This window comes from Heptranchias perlo, chromosome 44 (assembly GCF_035084215.1).
Source record: "Heptranchias perlo isolate sHepPer1 chromosome 44, sHepPer1.hap1, whole genome shotgun sequence".
Classification (NCBI taxonomy): domain Eukaryota; kingdom Metazoa; phylum Chordata; class Chondrichthyes; order Hexanchiformes; family Hexanchidae; genus Heptranchias; species Heptranchias perlo.
In genome coordinates this window covers 7,431,329-7,447,582 of record NC_090368.1, presented here as the reverse complement: position 1 = coordinate 7,447,582, position 16,254 = coordinate 7,431,329, and the positions used below count along the sequence as shown (strand labels likewise).

Below are 16,254 nucleotides of genomic sequence, written 5' to 3'. Positions count from 1 at the left end.
GTAACACGGGATACGGGTCTGTCCATGTGTAACACGGGATACGGGTCTGTCCATGTGTAACATGGGATACGGGTCTGTCCATGTGTAACACGGGATACGGGTCTGTCCATGTGTAACACGGGATACGGGTCTGTCCCTGTGTAACACGGGATACGGGTCTGTCCCTGTGTAACACGGGATACGGGTCTGTCCCTGTGTAACACGGGATACGGGTCTGTCCCTGTGTAACACGGGATACGGGTCTGTCCCTGTGTAACATGGGATACGGGTCTGTCCCTGTGTAACACGGGATACGGGTCTGTCCCTGTGTAACATGGGATACGGGTCTGTCCCTGTGTAACACGGGATACGGGTCTGTCCATGTGTAACATGGGATACGGGTCTGTCCCTGTGTAACATGGGATACGGGTCTGTCCCTGTGTAACATGGGATACGGGTCTGTCCATGTGTAACATGGGATACGGGTCTGTCCATGTGTAACGGTCTTAAGATGAGAACAAAGTCATGGACTCAGACTAAATAGCAGGCAAAGAAACCTCATGCAAACAAATTCTGCTTTCTTATCCTAATGTAACCTGGTATAATGTCATGGCTGTGCCTCTTATTTTTAACTAGTGTACCCCCTAGTATATTGGATTGGTCAGTTTGATTCAACTGGTAACTCGGTGAGGTGGTGGAACTCTGAGTCGGACGATTGAGAGTTTGAGCCCCACTCTAGAACTTGAGCATGTAATCTAGGCTGGCAATCCAGCACTGAGAACCCGGTGCTGAATAGTCGGGGGGACCGCCCCTCTGAATGAGACATCAAACTGTGTCGCCGTCCTCCTGTTTGGGGGGATGTGAGAGGGATGGGTGGTACTGGAAGAGGAGTCGGGGATTCTCCCAGTATCCTGGCCAACATTCCTCCCTTAACCATCGAACCTCACGGCTGTCTTGCTGTGCACAAAGTATCAGCCTTGTTTACATCATAAGTTCAGGGTAATTGAATGTATGGGACGTTTTTCAGATATACCATGAGGCACTGTATAAATTAAGTCTCTGCTCTTTCCCATCTTTTTTCCAAAGATGTCCTTGCCTCCCAATGTGGCCCCCCCCCCCCCCCCCCAGCCCTGGCAATCTGATTCTCAGGGTCCAGACAGCTCCGTCAGATTTGCATGTATGTTATGTTTTACTGCTCTGTCCTGTTTTGAGTTTTGTGGGCCTGGAGGTTTGGAACGGGCTGTTGCCTGATTGCTGGTTAAATCTTCAATCCGAGCACCAGGATCTGTTTGCGTCAGCAGCTTGAGATATCCGGGGATTAATGGGGACGGGGGTTGGAGCTTTGCATGTGACCCACGAGGCTCTGACCTTCCACGGTCACTTAACCATCGGCCCCCCGATTGAGGAGGGAGCACACGCCTTCCTCCTGGGCCGCTGCCCTTGCTCGCTAAACGCAAACGTGTGTGGCCGTGGCTTGGAGTGACCCTCCAGAGCGTTCTCCTACCGTCTCTGGGGAGGAGGGGGGTGATGGTTGGCTCTGCACCTTTTACTGAGTCACGGCTGAGTAGAGAGGGGTATAGATCCGTGTCCCCACTCTTCTGCAGTGTGTCGGGGAATCAGCTCTCTGTGCCACCTTTGCGTGCTGTGGCCCGGTGGTGCAGGCGGGGTAGTCTGTGCAGAAGCGGAACCAAGTACTCGATTGTTCTACTTTAACCTGCTTTGTTCTGCGTTTGCAGTTTGGCGGCAACCCGTTCACGGCCCTGGGCGGAGGCTCAGACAGCAATGCCCAGCCGTCCCGGACCGAGAACAGGGAGCCCCTGCCCAACCCCTGGGTCCCGACGTCCCCGTCCTCCCCGGCTGCCGGCTCCAGTACCGAGGGCGGAAACAGCACTAACCAGACAACGCCGCCTGTATCGAATCCCTTCGGCATCAGTGCAGGGAGTCTAGGGAACGGTACGTAATTCTATCACAGATGGGCTAGTCCACTTAGACCCTGTGTGGTGCAGCACAGGAGAATCAAGCGATTGTCTGCCCTCCTTTAGTCTTTTTTACGCTCATTAAGGTACTGGGGAATCGAATCCTTTCCAGCTCAGGCACCCAATAACGGCATCAAACACTCCCAGGGCAGGCACAGCACGGCTTAGATACAGAGTAAAGCTCCCTCTACACTGTCCCATCAAACACTCCCAGGGCAGGCACAGCACGGGTTAGATACAGAGTAAAGCTCCCTCTACACTGTCCCGTCAAACACTCCCAGGGCAGGTACAGCACGGGTTAGATACAGAGTAAAGCTCCCTCTACACTGTCCCGTCAAACACTCCCAGGGCAGGTACAGGGTTAGATACAGAGTAAAGCTCCCTCCACACTGTCCCAACTATATGGCTTAACCTCAACCTCAGAAGATCAGCCCTGGATCAGTGTAATATCTCTCCTTATTCTACCGCTGCGTCCCCCCACTGCCAGCCTGCCCGTTGCATTTTCCCTCTAACTACTCAATCTCGCCCCCTCCCTGCCTCAGTTCCCCTGCAGCTGGTCTGCTCCTGGGCTTCCAGCGCTGCCGATCCTCAGGTGCCCACTAGGGGGTGTACAAGTGCAGCTCTTGCTCCTGGCATCGTCAATCCTTGCTGAACGAACGGAGGATCCTCGCAAATATCGGGACTGAGGAACCGCAGCAAGGGAGTCAACACCTTCCTGCGGGGTGGGGGGGGGGGGGGGGGGGGGGGGAGAGAAAAATAATAGGGGGGAGGAGAGGGAAGAAGGGGATCACTTGAAGACATTTTCAGCAGCTGAGCCATTGCGTGTGGGGAGCGGCTGGTACCTTATAAACTGGACCTCAGGAGGAGGGACAGCTTTTACCCCATCTGGAGATACCGCATTCAGTTGTGGGCACTGCATCTCAGGAAGGATTTATTGACTGTGGAGGGGGGGGGAGCGGGCAGCGCAGATTCACCAAAATGACCGTTCGAGGAGGACCTGACTGCCGCAGACAGTGGTTCGAGCCCCGCCTGATTTTTCTTTTTCTCTCCGTTCTCCCGCAGGAATGTTCAACAGCCCCGGGATGCAGAGCCTAATGCAGCAGATCTCAGAGAACCCGCAGCTAATACAGAACATGCTGTCTGCGCCATACATGAGGAGCATGATGCAGTCACTGTCCCAGAACCCCGACCTCGCCTCACAGGTACTGGAATGGCCGGGGTCCCCGTCGCCAAACGCCTCGCTCAGAGGGATCGGCGCTCTAGCGCTGCCTGTCTGACCAGCGCTCCCCGCCGGGATCACCGAATTTACCTGTAGGTTCCGCGTGAAACCGGGAGAGCACAGCTCACTGGGTTAGTGAGCACCTGAGAGAGTGATCGGTGCTGCCCGTAACTGGAGCTGGCACTGCCGGGAGGCAGAGCCCTAAAGGGCAATCCAAGTCATTGGCTGCCTCTCGGGGAGAATCGTACAGCACAGAAGGAGGCATTCGGCTCATCGTTCCTGTGCCAGCTCTTTGAGAGAGCTATCCAATTAGTCCCACTCCCCCCTGCTACTTCCCCGTTGACCCGCAATTTTCTCCCCTTCAAGTATTTATCCAGTTCCCTTTTGAAAGTTATTACTGAATCTGCTTCCACCGCCCTTTCAGGCAGCGCATTCCAGATCAGAACAACTCACACCGCGATAAAAATTTCCTCTCATCTCCCCCTCTGGTTCTTTTGCCAATGAGCTTAAATCCGTGTCCTCTGGTTACGGACCCTCCTGTCAGTGGAAACAGTTTCTCCTTATTTACTCCATCAAAACCCCTGGTAGTGAGGTTTGTCCTGAATCACAAGGTCCTTCACACTCAGCAGTGAGCAGCGGTCTCCAGCTCGGGCAGTGGGAGGCTCTTGTTTGGCCCCCACATCTGCCACCAGCCCAGTTAGAATGGGATTCCTGCGTTGTGGCTTTAAGGTGAGGCACTGAATGGCCTACACAGAATACAGCCCTGGAGTCATTCATGTGCCGGTTGGATGCTGTGATTTGGAGGTGGGGTAAGGGGGGCGGGGGCCGCTTTCTGAATGGGCCCTCCCGGCTGCTCCCTGCTCTTTCTCGGCCATGAGCTGACTTGACCAGCCTGATCAGAGTCTAATTCGAAACAGTAACCTGTCCCCTCAGTTGCCAACAGAACTGTGTGTTTATGCGTGAACACACTACGGTCAGTAGCATTCGACTTGAGCCAGACGTAAAGGACTGTCCCTGAGCTCCGTTAAGTGACGATTTCTGTTGGGGGGGCTGTGTTCTCGATACCCCCTTTTATTCTGAGGAACTACCTCGAGGGGCCGATGATGTTTGCTCGGCGCTGGGTAGGGAGAGCACTCTGCGCTGTGTATATCGGCCTGAGCGGACAGCTGCCCCCTGCCATGTCCCCTCATCCCCGGGGAAACCTTCCAGCCAGAAGGGAAAATTAGGAACGCACGTGTAGAGCAGCTGTAGACCTGCGCTCGCTGTGGTGCTGCCTCCATCCCTCTGAGTCCCCCTACAACGCAAACAGGGTGACCTCAGACGAGCCTGCTGCCTTACTGTAGTGGGGTGCTGCATCCAGTTGCAGCTGAGAGCACTATAAACCAGGCTGTCGCCATCTCCCTTACGGACTGGGAGTCCCCTTCGGAGAGAGCCCCTGCCTTAAAATCAATTAGCGACTTCAAGTAGAAGGAGTGACTGTTGGCTGCCGATTTTATTTGCACGAGGGGCGATGTCCTTGGGATCAAGTTCCCACTTCTGCTCTCGGAGAAATTGCGTCGCCTCCGCTCCTGACTTCCTGCCCGCTACCGCTGACGGCTGCGTAATCGCGGCACGGGAGGGCGCCATTTCCTGACACCCACTCCCCGGCGGGCACCAGGAGCGGCACAGCAGGATTTTTAACCCCTGATTGGGGCTCGGTGCTGTAAACTGGGAAGCAGCGTAAAGAATACTCGCGACGCCGCAGCGCACCGGCGCTTGCACGTAAAATGCACCGGGCCGCGGGACCGTGCGTGGGCAGAGGCTGAGACGCAGCCTTAATCTGGTCTGTCTCTCACGGGGTTGTACAAAAAACGATCTCAAATTGAAGCTGGCTGCTCCAAATGGCCTAATTATGGGTGAGGATTGCCATTCAGCCCTTCTTGATTTGCCTGTCTGCAGATGTCCTACAGTCCCTGCTTTACAAGTTCCTCGTGTTCCTGAACTCAAGTCCTTCTGTGCAGTGTGTGTGTTTGGGGTTGCTGTGACTCTGTTCACTAATGATTTTCTCATTCCCACCTCCCACCCCCCCCCCACCCATTCTGTCTTGTAGATTTTGATGAATAACCCCTTGTTCGCTGGCAACACACAGCTGCAGGATCAGCTCAGACTCCAGATGCCCATCTTCTTGCAGCAGGTAAAGCAAATGGTCACACAGTGTTCAGTAGTTGTTTGCTCAGTTCCAGGGTCGGTCCTTTGAGGAGCGAGTGCTGCCTTCTGCAGCTTGCTGTCAGCTGTCTTGGGGGCTCTGGGTGAAGTGAGTTAGGGCAGTCTCTGTCCAAGGGAGTACGGGCCCTGAAAACTGTCCCGAATTCAACAGCGATTAGGTGGCCTTGCTCAGAGGGGTCACGGGATTGCTACTGGGGGAAAATGTTATCCTCAAGCACCATTGCATGTAGAACTGGGGCACACAGGGTAGTATAGAGGGAGCTCTCTGCCCTGGGAGTGTTTGACGGGACAATGTAGAGGGAGCTTTACTCTGTATCTATCCCGTGCTGTACCTGCCCTGGGAGTGTTTGATGGGACAGTGTAGAGGGAGCTTTACTCTGTATCTAACCCGTGCTGTACCTGCCCTGGGAGTGTTTGATGGGGCAGTGTAGAGGGAGTTTTACTCTGTATCTAACCCGTGCTGTACCTGCCCTGGGAGTGTTGTGCAGCAGATATTTCACTCTATCAAACGCTGGGTGTAGTGTAGTTCGATGCAGGCACTATGCTCCCGATTTAGAAAGTGTTTGTTTGCTCAGCTGTCGCCTTGAGCACAAAATTAATTGAAAATGAATTGAACTGTTGAAGGCCGAGCAGCATAAAGTCAGAGGCGATGATACAGAAATGGACTGGAAATTGAATAAATAGTTTGCCTGAGTTTTCAGTCTTTCGAGGGAAATAACGGTAGTCCTGAGAGATATTACAACAGTCAACGTGGAAAGAAAGGAGACACTAGACAAACTGAAGGATAAAGCCCTGGCCCAGGTGGATTTACACCCACAGAGACCGTTAGGAAACTAGGGAGGAGACAGCATGCAATAGTGTGCAGGTATAAAAAATCAATAGAAAAACAATAGGGCCAGAGGACTGACAAACAGCAATTATAAAAATAGAACTAATCCAGTGAAGATACTAGAATCTTTGCCAAAAGATCTAACAACAATACATCTAGAGTCAGAGAATATAATAAAAATAGTCAGCATGGATTTCTAAAAGGGTCATGTACAGGAGAAACATAAACAGGCTTTGAGTGGGTGGGTAAATGGTGAATGCAATTCAATATAGCAAATATAGCACGGTGGTTCAATTTCATTCATTTATTCCTGGGAGGGTATGAAACTAAATAGGGTAGGGGAGCAGAGAGATCCTGGGATTACAGATAGATAAATCTCAAAGTTAATTTCTAGGGGAATAGAATTCAAAAGCAGGGAGGTAATGTTAAATTTGGATAGAATCTTGGTCGGACCACACCACGGTGTGCGGTTCTGGTCTCCACACTACAGGAAAGGATATTGAAGCACTGGAGAAAGTGCAGAAAAGATTTACAAGGATGTTAACCTTGTAAATTGAGACGGTGCAACTATCAGGGAAGATTAAGCAGGCTGGGGCTCTTGTCTCTGGAAAAGAGGAGACCTGATAGAGGTCTTCAAAATTATGACGGGGTTCGATAGAGTGGACGATTTCCACTTGTGGGTGAGTCCAGAACAAGGGAGCATAAATATAAGATGGTCATTAACAGATCAAATAAAGGAATTTAGGAGGAGTTCCTTTGCACAGAGAGTGGTGAGAATGTGGAACTCATTGCCACATGGAGTGGCTGAAGCAGAAGCATTGATAACTTTACGGGGAGGCTTGATGCATACATGAGGGAGAGGGAAACACGGACAGGGTATAGAATGGGAGTAGGCCCGTGTGGTGTATAAACACCGGCATAGACCAGTTGGCAAAATGGCCTGTTTCTATGCTGTAGGTTTTACATTATATTTTGCCCACCCTTCCCCCTTCTGGGGTACCGAAAGCATCATCCTGGGCTGTGCCATCGCTGCCTTTTGTCCTGTTGGTAGATCTCTGTTTAGTGGGTGCCGGCGGTCAAACACCCTCTATGGGGGGGGGCAGGGGGGTGGTTTGTTTGCTGACAAACGATGCAGAGCCTATCTGCCCACATTTGAGCCACATCCCCTTGCTCCGCATTGCACAGTGTTACAAGAGTTCGAGAAAGACGGCCTGAGCAAGATATGATTTAGGATGTGTTGCTCGTTGTTTGGGTTCTGAGCAAGGAGCATGTGAATGAGGATGGGGCATATCGATATGGTTGGGTTAACTTTATGCGCCACACTGTTGAGGGATGGAGCTTACCCTGTGCTCAGGCCTCGGCACTGGTTCGCCCCGCTCTTGGGTCGGGGGCTCGCCCTGGGCACCGGTTCGCCCCGCCCTCGGGGCGGGGGCTCGCCCTGGGCACCGGTTCGCCCCGCCCTCGGGGCGGGGGCTCGCCCTGGGCACCAGTTCGCCCCGCCCTCGGGGCGGGGGCTCGCCCTGGGCACCGGTTCGCCCCGCCCTCGGGGCGGGGGCTCGCCCTGGGCACCGGTTCGCCCCGCCCTCGGGGCGGGGGCTCGCCCTGGGCACCGGCTCGCCCCGCCCTCGGGGCGGGGGCTCGCCCAGGGCACCGGCTCGCCCTGGGCACCGGCTCGCCCCGCCCTCGGGGCGGGGGCTCGCCCCGCCCTGGGCACCGGCTCGCCCCTGGCACCGGCTCGCCCCGCCCTCGGGGCGGGGGCTCGCCCTGGGCACTAGTTCACTCTGCTGCTGTCCAGGATGAGATTCCTCCCCGGGAAATGTTGAACTGTCTGCTCCCGCTGATCCCCAACAAGTCTGGACTGCAGAAGCTGTACTGGCTGCTTCCAAGTATCCTGCACATGGACCACTGGGCAACGGCTGCAGCTCATCTCCTCTGGAGGGGAGTAAGTGAAGAAACTCTAGCAGAACAGTCAACCCATCATCAAGCTCGGGGCACGAAGGAGGACGGGCGGCTTCCGAGTGAGGAAGTCCACACCTGCCAAGGGAAACGGGACTCCTTTCAATGTTCAAGGATTGATCTGGATCAGTATGAACGATTCCTAATGAGGTTGGGAGCACCCTGAACCTCCGAGGATCAGCGGTGGTGCGATGGAGAGGATTGGAGACAACAAAGGATCAATCCTTCGAGAGTCCGGCTCCTGCGATCTCTGGGCTGGGTCTCCTGGCCTCAGTGACCGTTTGGCAGCTCCTCACACTCAACAAGAAAGGACTTGCATTTATATCGTGCCTTTCACCACCTCAGGATGTCCCAAGCGCTTTACAGCCAATTAAGTACTTTTTGAAGTGTAGTCACTGTTGTAATGTAGGAAATGCGGCAGCCAATTTGCGCACAGTAAGATCCCACAAACAACAAAGTAATAAATGACTGGAGTATCTGTTTGTGATGTTGTTTGAGGGATAAATATCGACCAGGATACCGGGGAGAACTCCCCCTGCTCTTCTTCCAATAGTGGCCGTGGGATCTTTTACGTCCACCTGAGAGGGGCAGACGGGGCCTCGGTTTAATGTCTCATCCGAAAGTCGGCACCCCCGACAGTGCAGCACTCCCTCAGTACTGCACTGGGAGTGTCGGACCTGGATTATGAGGCTAAGTCTGTGGAGTGGGGCTCGAACCCATGACCCTCTGACTCAGAGGGGAGAGAGAGAGAGAGAGTGGCCAACTCGGCTCTGCTCTCAATTTAAGACGACTCAAGTGCTGTGCTGCTTCTCGGTCGTGGGTCTGCCGACAGCCACCTGTCGGGCACCATAAGCTCACCGGGTTCAGGTCGTCACGGCACTCGTCCCGGGGCTGGGCAGAGGCTGAGCCGGCAGAACCCGATGCCCTGGACCTTGAGACCAGCCTCCCAAATGAATCGCTTTTACAGGCTTTCCAGCCAGCTGGGTATGGACCAGCTTGCACCAGTCCACTGTGGGCCGTTCCTGCTGCTGCAGATTTGGGGCAGGTGCAGCATGCAAGTAAATCTCTGAATGAAGTGCTGGGGGGGGGCCCGAATTCTGGAACAAGAGAAGCTGGGATTGTTCTCAATCTTTTGAAGGTGGCAGGACAAGTTGAGATGGCTGTTAAAGCATCCGGGATCCTGGGCTTTATTATCAGAGGCAGAGATTACAAAAGCAAGGAAGTTGTGCTAATCCCTTTATAAATCACTGGTTAGGCCTCAGCTGGAGTATTGTGTCCGATTCTGGGCACCGCACTTTAGGAAGGATGACAAGGCCTTGGAGAGGGTGCAGAGGAGATTTACTCGGATGGTACCAGGGATGAGGGACTTCAGTTATGTGGAGAAGCTGGGATTGTTCTCCTTCGAGCAGAGAAGGTTAAGGGGAGATTTAATCGAGGTGTTCAACATTATGAAGGGGTTTTGATGGAGTAAATAAGGAGAAACTGTTTCTAGTGGCAGGAGGGTCGGGAACCAGAGGACACAGATTGAAGATAATTGGCAAAAGAACCAGAGGGGGAGATGAGGAGAATTTTTTTGACGCAGCGAGTTGTTCTGATCTGGAATGCGCTGCCTGAAAGGGCGGTGGAAGCAGATTCAATAATAACTTTCAAAAGGGAATTGGATAAATACTTGAAGGGAAAATATTTGCAGGGCGATGGGGAAAGAGCAGGAGACTAATTGGACAGCTCTTTCGAAGAGCTGGCACAGGCACGACGGGCCGAATGGCCTCCTCCTGTGTTGTACGATTCTATGATCTAGAGTCTGTATGTAAAGTTTTTTTTCTCTTCCAGATGCAGAATCCTGATGTGCTGTCGGTAATGGCCAATCCCCGAGCGATGCAGGCCCTGCTTCAGATCCAACAGGGGCTGCAGACGTTGCAGAACGAGGCACCAGGACTCCTGCCAGGGTGAGACACTCTGCCGAATCAGCACAGGGCCAAACGTACCCGCCACTTAAAACAAGGTGGCAGCTTCCTGCCCTCGTGCCCCCCGTCGTTGCTGGGGTGGGGGGCAGTTCCTGTGGCACCTCGCCTGTTCTACAGGAGTGAGTTGTGTTCACTATTCAGCTGTGGAAAGTGTCAGAGCTGAGCCCCTGCCTGCCCCTGCTGGCTGATTTCCCCTCTCTTCCACCCCCATCCCCCCACCTTAACCCCTGGTTGTTGAGGCATCAGTTTATAGAATCCCCTCCCCTCCGTGTACGCACTTGTAAAGCTTGGGCATCAGTGTGATGGACCGCGCTGACACAGCGGGCTGACGTGCCCATCGTGTATCCATGCTGATTAATACCCTGATCCAGACCGCACCCACCCAAAGGAAACTCCGATTACACCCCCCCCCCACCATAAAACCCAGCACGAGGGGGGAGGGTCTAGCGGGGGGGGTCTGGCGGTGAGAGAGTGGGGGGGGGTCTGGCGGTGAGAGAGTGGGGGGGGGGCCTGGCGGTGAGAGAGTGGGGGGGGGGCCTGGCGGTGAGAGAGTGGGGGGGGGGCCTGGCGGTGAGAGAGTGGGGGGGGGGCCTGGCGGTGAGAGAGTGGGGGGGGGGCCTGGCGGTGAGAGAGTGGGGGAGGGGCCTGGCGGTGAGAGAGTGGGGGAGGGGCCTGGCGGTGAGAGAGTGGGGGAGGGGCCTGGCGGTGAGAGAGTGGGGGAGGGGCCTGGCGGTGAGAGAGTGGGGGAGGGGCCTGGCGGTGAGAGAGTGGGGGAGGGGCCTGGCGGTGAGAGAGTGGGGGAGGGGCCTGGCGGTGAGAGAGTGGGGGAGGGGCCTGGCGGTGAGAGAGTGGGGGAGGGGCCTGGCGGTGAGAGAGTGGGGGAGGGGCCTGGCGGTGAGAGAGTGGGGGAGGGGCCTGGCGGTGAGAGAGTGGGGGAGGGGCCTGGCGGTGAGAGAGTGGGGGAGGGGCCTGGCGGTGAGAGAGTGGGGGAGGGGCCTGGCGGTGAGAGAGTGGGGGAGGGGCCTGGCGGTGAGAGAGTGGGGGAGGGGCATGGCGGTGAGAGAGTGGGGGAGGGGCCTGGCGGTGAGAGTGGGGGAGGGGCCTGGCGGTGAGAGAGTGGGGGAGGGGCCTGGCGGTGAGAGAGTGGGGGAGGGGCCTGGCGGTGAGAGAGTGGGGGAGGGGCCTGGCGGTGAGAGAGTGGGGGAGGGGCCTGGCGGTGAGAGAGTGGGGGAGGGGCCTGGCGGTGAGAGAGTGGGGGAGGGGCCTGGCGGTGAGAGAGTGGGGGAGGGGCCTGGCGGTGAGAGAGTGGGGGAGGGGCCTGGCGGTGAGAGAGTGGGGGAGGGGCCTGGCGGGGGAGTGGACCACAGGCCTTGTGCCCGTGTTACCCGGGTGAAGCAGTTGGCGCTGTCTGTCGTGCTGCCCTGTACAGATTAACGGGCGATTGAAAAGCTTCCTGTAAATGGTGACTTGTGTTTTTTGTGCTCAGGTTCAGTCCTGCGACCCCCGGTGCCCCTGGTTCTGTCGGTGGTCTCGGTGGGCTCGGAGGCCTGGGCATCGGATCAACGCCCACAACGGCAACAACAACCACGGCCAGCACGGGGAGCGTGAACACGAGTTCGGAGAGCCCGGCGCCCACGACCCCCGGGGCCGGCAGCAGCAACCCACAGCAGCAGCTGATGCAGCAGATGTTACAGATGTTAGCTGGGGCTAATACTCAAGTAAGAAGCCAGAGAGCGTTTACAATCCTCACCGCTTACAGTGGGCGCGCTCGTGCGAGCATGATTTGTATGCGATAGCTGGTATAACGGGGTAGTGCTATCACGGTAACGGACAAGAATGTTGTAGGTTGCCATTGAATGAACTAAACAATACTACACGCAATGCAACTCGCTTTATTTAAACTGCACTCGGTGCTTATTGCTCACCACTTAAAGAACTTGCATTTCGACAGCAGCTTTCACGACCTCAAGACGACCCAGAGCGCTTGACAGTCAATGAAGTACTTCAAGTCACTGTTGTAATGTAGGAAACGCAGCAGCCAATTTGCGCACAGCAAGGTCCCACAGACAGCAATGTGGTGACTAGATAATTTGGACAGAATATAAAAAACAGCAAAAAATGACTAAAAGAATAAGGAGGGAGAAATTAGAGTACGAGAGAAAGCGAGCTAGAAATATAAAAACAGATAGTAAGAGTTTCTGCAGGTATTTAAAAAGGAAAAGAGTAAGTAAAGTGAGTCTGGGGAATTAATAATGGAGAATAAGGAAATGGCGGATGAATTGAACAGATATTTTGCGTCCGTCTTCACTGTAGAGGATACAAATAACATGCCAGAAATAATTGTGAATCAAGAGGTGAAAGGGAGGGAGGAACTTCAAACATTTACAATCACCAGGGAATGGGTTCTGTAAAAAAATATTAGAACTAAAAGCTGACAAGTCCCCAGATCCTGACGGACTTCATCCTAGGGTCTTACAAGTTGTGGCTGCGGAGATAGTAGATGCATTGGTATTAATTCTCCAAAATTCCCTGGATTCTGGAGGGGCCCCATCAGATTGGAAAATAGCAAATGTAACTCCTCTATTCAAGAAAGGAGGGAGACAGAAAGCAGGAAACTACAGGCCAGTTAGCTTAACATCTGTCATAGGGAAAATGCTAGAATCTATTATTAAGGAGGTTATAGCAGGGCACTTAGAAAATCTCAATGCAATCAGGCAGAGTCAACACGGCTTTATGAAAGGGAAATCGTGTTTGACTAATTTATTAGAGTTCTTTGAGGAAGTAACAAGCAACGTGGATAAAGGGGATCCTGTGGGTGTCGTGTACTTGGATTTCCAGAAGGCATTTGACAAGGTGCCACATCAAAGGCTACTACACAAAATAAGAGCTCATGGTGTAGGGGTAACATATTAGCATGGATAAAAGATTGGTTAGCTAACGGGAAACAGAGAGTAGGCATAAGTGGGTCATTTTCAGGTTAGCAAGATGTAACGAGTGGAGTGCCACAGGGATCAGTGCTTGGGCCTCAACTATTTACAGTCTATATCAATGACTTGGATAAAGGGACCGAATGTATGGTTGCTAAATTTGCTGATGATACAAAAGTAAGTTGTGAAGAGGACATAAGGAGTCTGCAAAGGGATATAGAGAGGTTTCGTGAGTGGGCAAAAATTTACCAGATGGAGTATAATGTGGGAAAATGTGAACTTGTCCACTTTGGCAGGAGGAATAGAAAAGCAGCATATTATTTAAATGGAGAGAGATTGCAGAACTCTGAGGTACAGAAGGATCTGGGTGTCCTAGTACATGAATCACTAAAAGTTAGTATGCAGGTGCAGCAAGTGATTAGGAAGGCAAATGGAATGTTGTCATTTATTGCAAGGGGAATGGAATATAAAAGTCGAGATGTTTTGCTATAGTTATACAGGGCAATGGTAAGACCACATCTAGAATACTGTGAGCAGTTTTGGTCTCCTTATTTAAGAAAGGACATAATTGCTTTGGAGGCGGTTCAGAGAAGGTTCACTCAACTGATTCCTGGGATGAGGGGGTTATCTTATGAGGAAAGGTTGGACAAGTTGGGCCTGTATACACTGGAGTTTAGAAGAATGAGAGGTGATCTTATTGAAACATATCAGATCCTGAGGGGACTCGAAGGGGTAGATGCTGAGGGGATGTTTCCCCTTGTGGGAGAGACTAGAATTAGGGGCCACAGTTTAAAAATAAGGGGTCTCCCATTTAAGACGGAGATGAGGAGAAATTTTCTCTCTGGGGGTCGTGAGTCTGTAGAACTCCCTTCCCCAGAGAGTCGTGGAGGCAGGGTCATTGAATATTTTGAAGGCTGAGTTAGATAGATTCCTGATTAACAAGGGAGTCAAAGGTTATAGTAGGTAGATGGGAAAGTAGGGTTGAGGTCACAATCAGATCAGCCATGATCTTATCAAATGGCAGAGCAGGCTCGAGGGGCTGAATGGCCTACTCCTGCTCTTAATTCGTATGTTCATATGATAATCTGTTTTTAATGATTGTTGAGGGATAAATATTGGCCCAGGGGAGAACTCTCCTCTTCCAATAGTGGCCGTGGGATCTTTTACGTCCACCTGAGAGGGGCAGATGGGCCCTCGGTTTAATGTCTTATCCGAAAGACGGCACCTCCGACAGTGCAGCACTCCCTCAGTACTGGCACTGGGAGCGTCGGCCTGGATTATGGGTTCAGGTCTCGGAGTGGGGCTTGAACCCACGACCTTCTGACTTGGAGGTGAGAGTGCTCTCCACTGAGGGGATTAGAAGGCTTTAAGTACACAAGGTAATTGAACGTTAAAGAGGTGTGAACTAGTGAGTGAGCACAGCTGTTTCTGCCCGAAATAAACAGAGCACTTAAGACGCTTCAACCGGCAACTTTGAGATTGACGTTAATGCAAGTGGTTTATCGCCTTATGGCCAATGTAAGTGGCTGTTTTAAGTGGTGGTGACTGTAGTTAGAATCAAAAATAAAATCTTTTCCATAAGGCGCTGACTCTTACTGGGCTACGATTAATATGTGTCACTCTTGCCCTGATACTTATTCATGTGTTAACCCAGGCCCCGAATGCCCATTGTCCGGTTCACCATGGGGGGCATCGCAGCCAATGTTTACGACACCATTGTATTGTCCAGCATGGGTCTCTGGTCAAGTTGTGACACCAGTTTATTGCCCGACCCCGACAGCACTGATTGGAGGGGGTCCGGGTTCAACAGGCACTGGGTGTCCTGTGGCACCTCCTCTAATTGGCCAGTCTTCATGTGTGTCGACAGGCTATTCGACTGTAGAAGGCACAGACCCGATCCCCTCCACCTGACACCAGGCTTCCTGGCAGGAGTTGCTGGATGGTGATCAGGGTGCTAGCCCTCCCTGGCTGATTTTCCCCTTCCGTAATTGGGGAGGGGGCACTGGGCGCAATTGTTGCACTTTACCCAGCGGTGATCAGCTGATTCAAAACAGGGCGGGGGCAGGAGGGATCGGGACGGTGACATTTCCTGGTCTTTAGCGCTCAGCTGCTCAATGTTTGAACCAGATGCTTCAGCAGGGCTGTAATGCTCACGGCCGTCTGATCTCCTGGTAAAGCAGGCCCCTTACTGACTCTCTTCCACCCCCTTGCAGGTACAGAACCCCGAAGTGCGATTTCAGCAGCAACTGGAACAGCTCAGCGCGATGGGCTTCATCAACCGGGAGGCCAACCTTCAGGCACTCATAGCCACCGGAGGGGACATAAACGCTGCTATCGAGAGACTCCTGGGCTCCCAGCCCTCTTAAACGCGAGAAACGCAGGAGAGAAAGAAACCCACCCTCTGGCGTTCTCATCATTTATTTTATTCTGCAGCGGGAGAGCAGGCTCCTCAGAAGGATCGTAACTGACATTTTAAGTCAAAGTGATTTAAACACACACAAAAAAAAAAGCTCGTTCGAACTCATCTCCACCCTTTCCAGTACATATCGTCCAGTGCATAATTGAAAAAAAACAAACACTTTGTCCTGTTGAGTTGTAAAGATGGAAAAACAAACACTTGCTTTACAGCATTTGTTGGCCTGTTTTGCCCCCTTCCTCCCACCTCCCACTTTGCTTCTGTGTTCTGTATTTGCTACCAGAGCCTGGATCCAGTGGTTTAAAAAAAAATGTGAACATAACATAAAAGAGTAACATTGCTAATGACTCAAGTCACTCCCGTCATTTTAAAACCGTCCCTCCAGTCCCCTGGAGCCTCTGCCAGCTGAGAGGTTCGATCCGCCGCGCCCCTCTCGGTGGGGGCTGACCGCTCGCTCGTGCGGGGGAAAAAAAGAGAAATGTTCTCGCGTCTGATCGGTTGTTGTGCGTTCTCCGTGCGCGGAGTCCCGTTGGGTTCAGCCGCGTTTTGACGACGGATTTCTCTCTCCTCGTTGTGGGGGGTGTGGTTGGGTCTGTGGTTATCTCAGTGCAGGGTGTTCACTAGGTTTTAACCCCTCAGTTCCGGTGTTTAACTCCCCCTATTTACTAAAACGTCTCTCGTCTCTAATTCGATCAATGTATATTTTCTGTCTCGCTCGCTAACGTTTGTGTTGCTTGTTACGTAGGGACAGGAGGAGGCCATTCAGCCCCTCGAGCCTGCTCC

General features: G+C 53.1%; 1 protein-coding gene across 3 annotated transcripts in view; it reads left to right on the top strand.

The window, feature by feature from the left end:
* The window catches only part of ubqln4 (ubiquilin 4), a 58,215-nt gene extending 42,404 nt beyond the window's left edge, over positions 1 to 15,811 (top strand). For all 3 annotated transcript variants that reach the window (XM_067976079.1, XM_067976078.1, XM_067976080.1), the window contains 6 exons: positions 1,716 to 1,932; positions 3,018 to 3,157; positions 5,264 to 5,347; positions 9,995 to 10,110; positions 11,615 to 11,846; positions 15,269 to 15,811. In XM_067976079.1, coding sequence (XP_067832180.1) covers positions 1,716 to 1,932; positions 3,018 to 3,157; positions 5,264 to 5,347; positions 9,995 to 10,110; positions 11,615 to 11,846; positions 15,269 to 15,421 — 942 coding nt within the window. In that variant the 3' untranslated portion in view covers positions 15,422 to 15,811. The remainder of the gene's footprint in view (positions 1 to 1,715; positions 1,933 to 3,017; positions 3,158 to 5,263; positions 5,348 to 9,994; positions 10,111 to 11,614; positions 11,847 to 15,268) is intronic.
* The last annotated feature ends 443 nt before the right edge of the window (positions 15,812 to 16,254 follow it).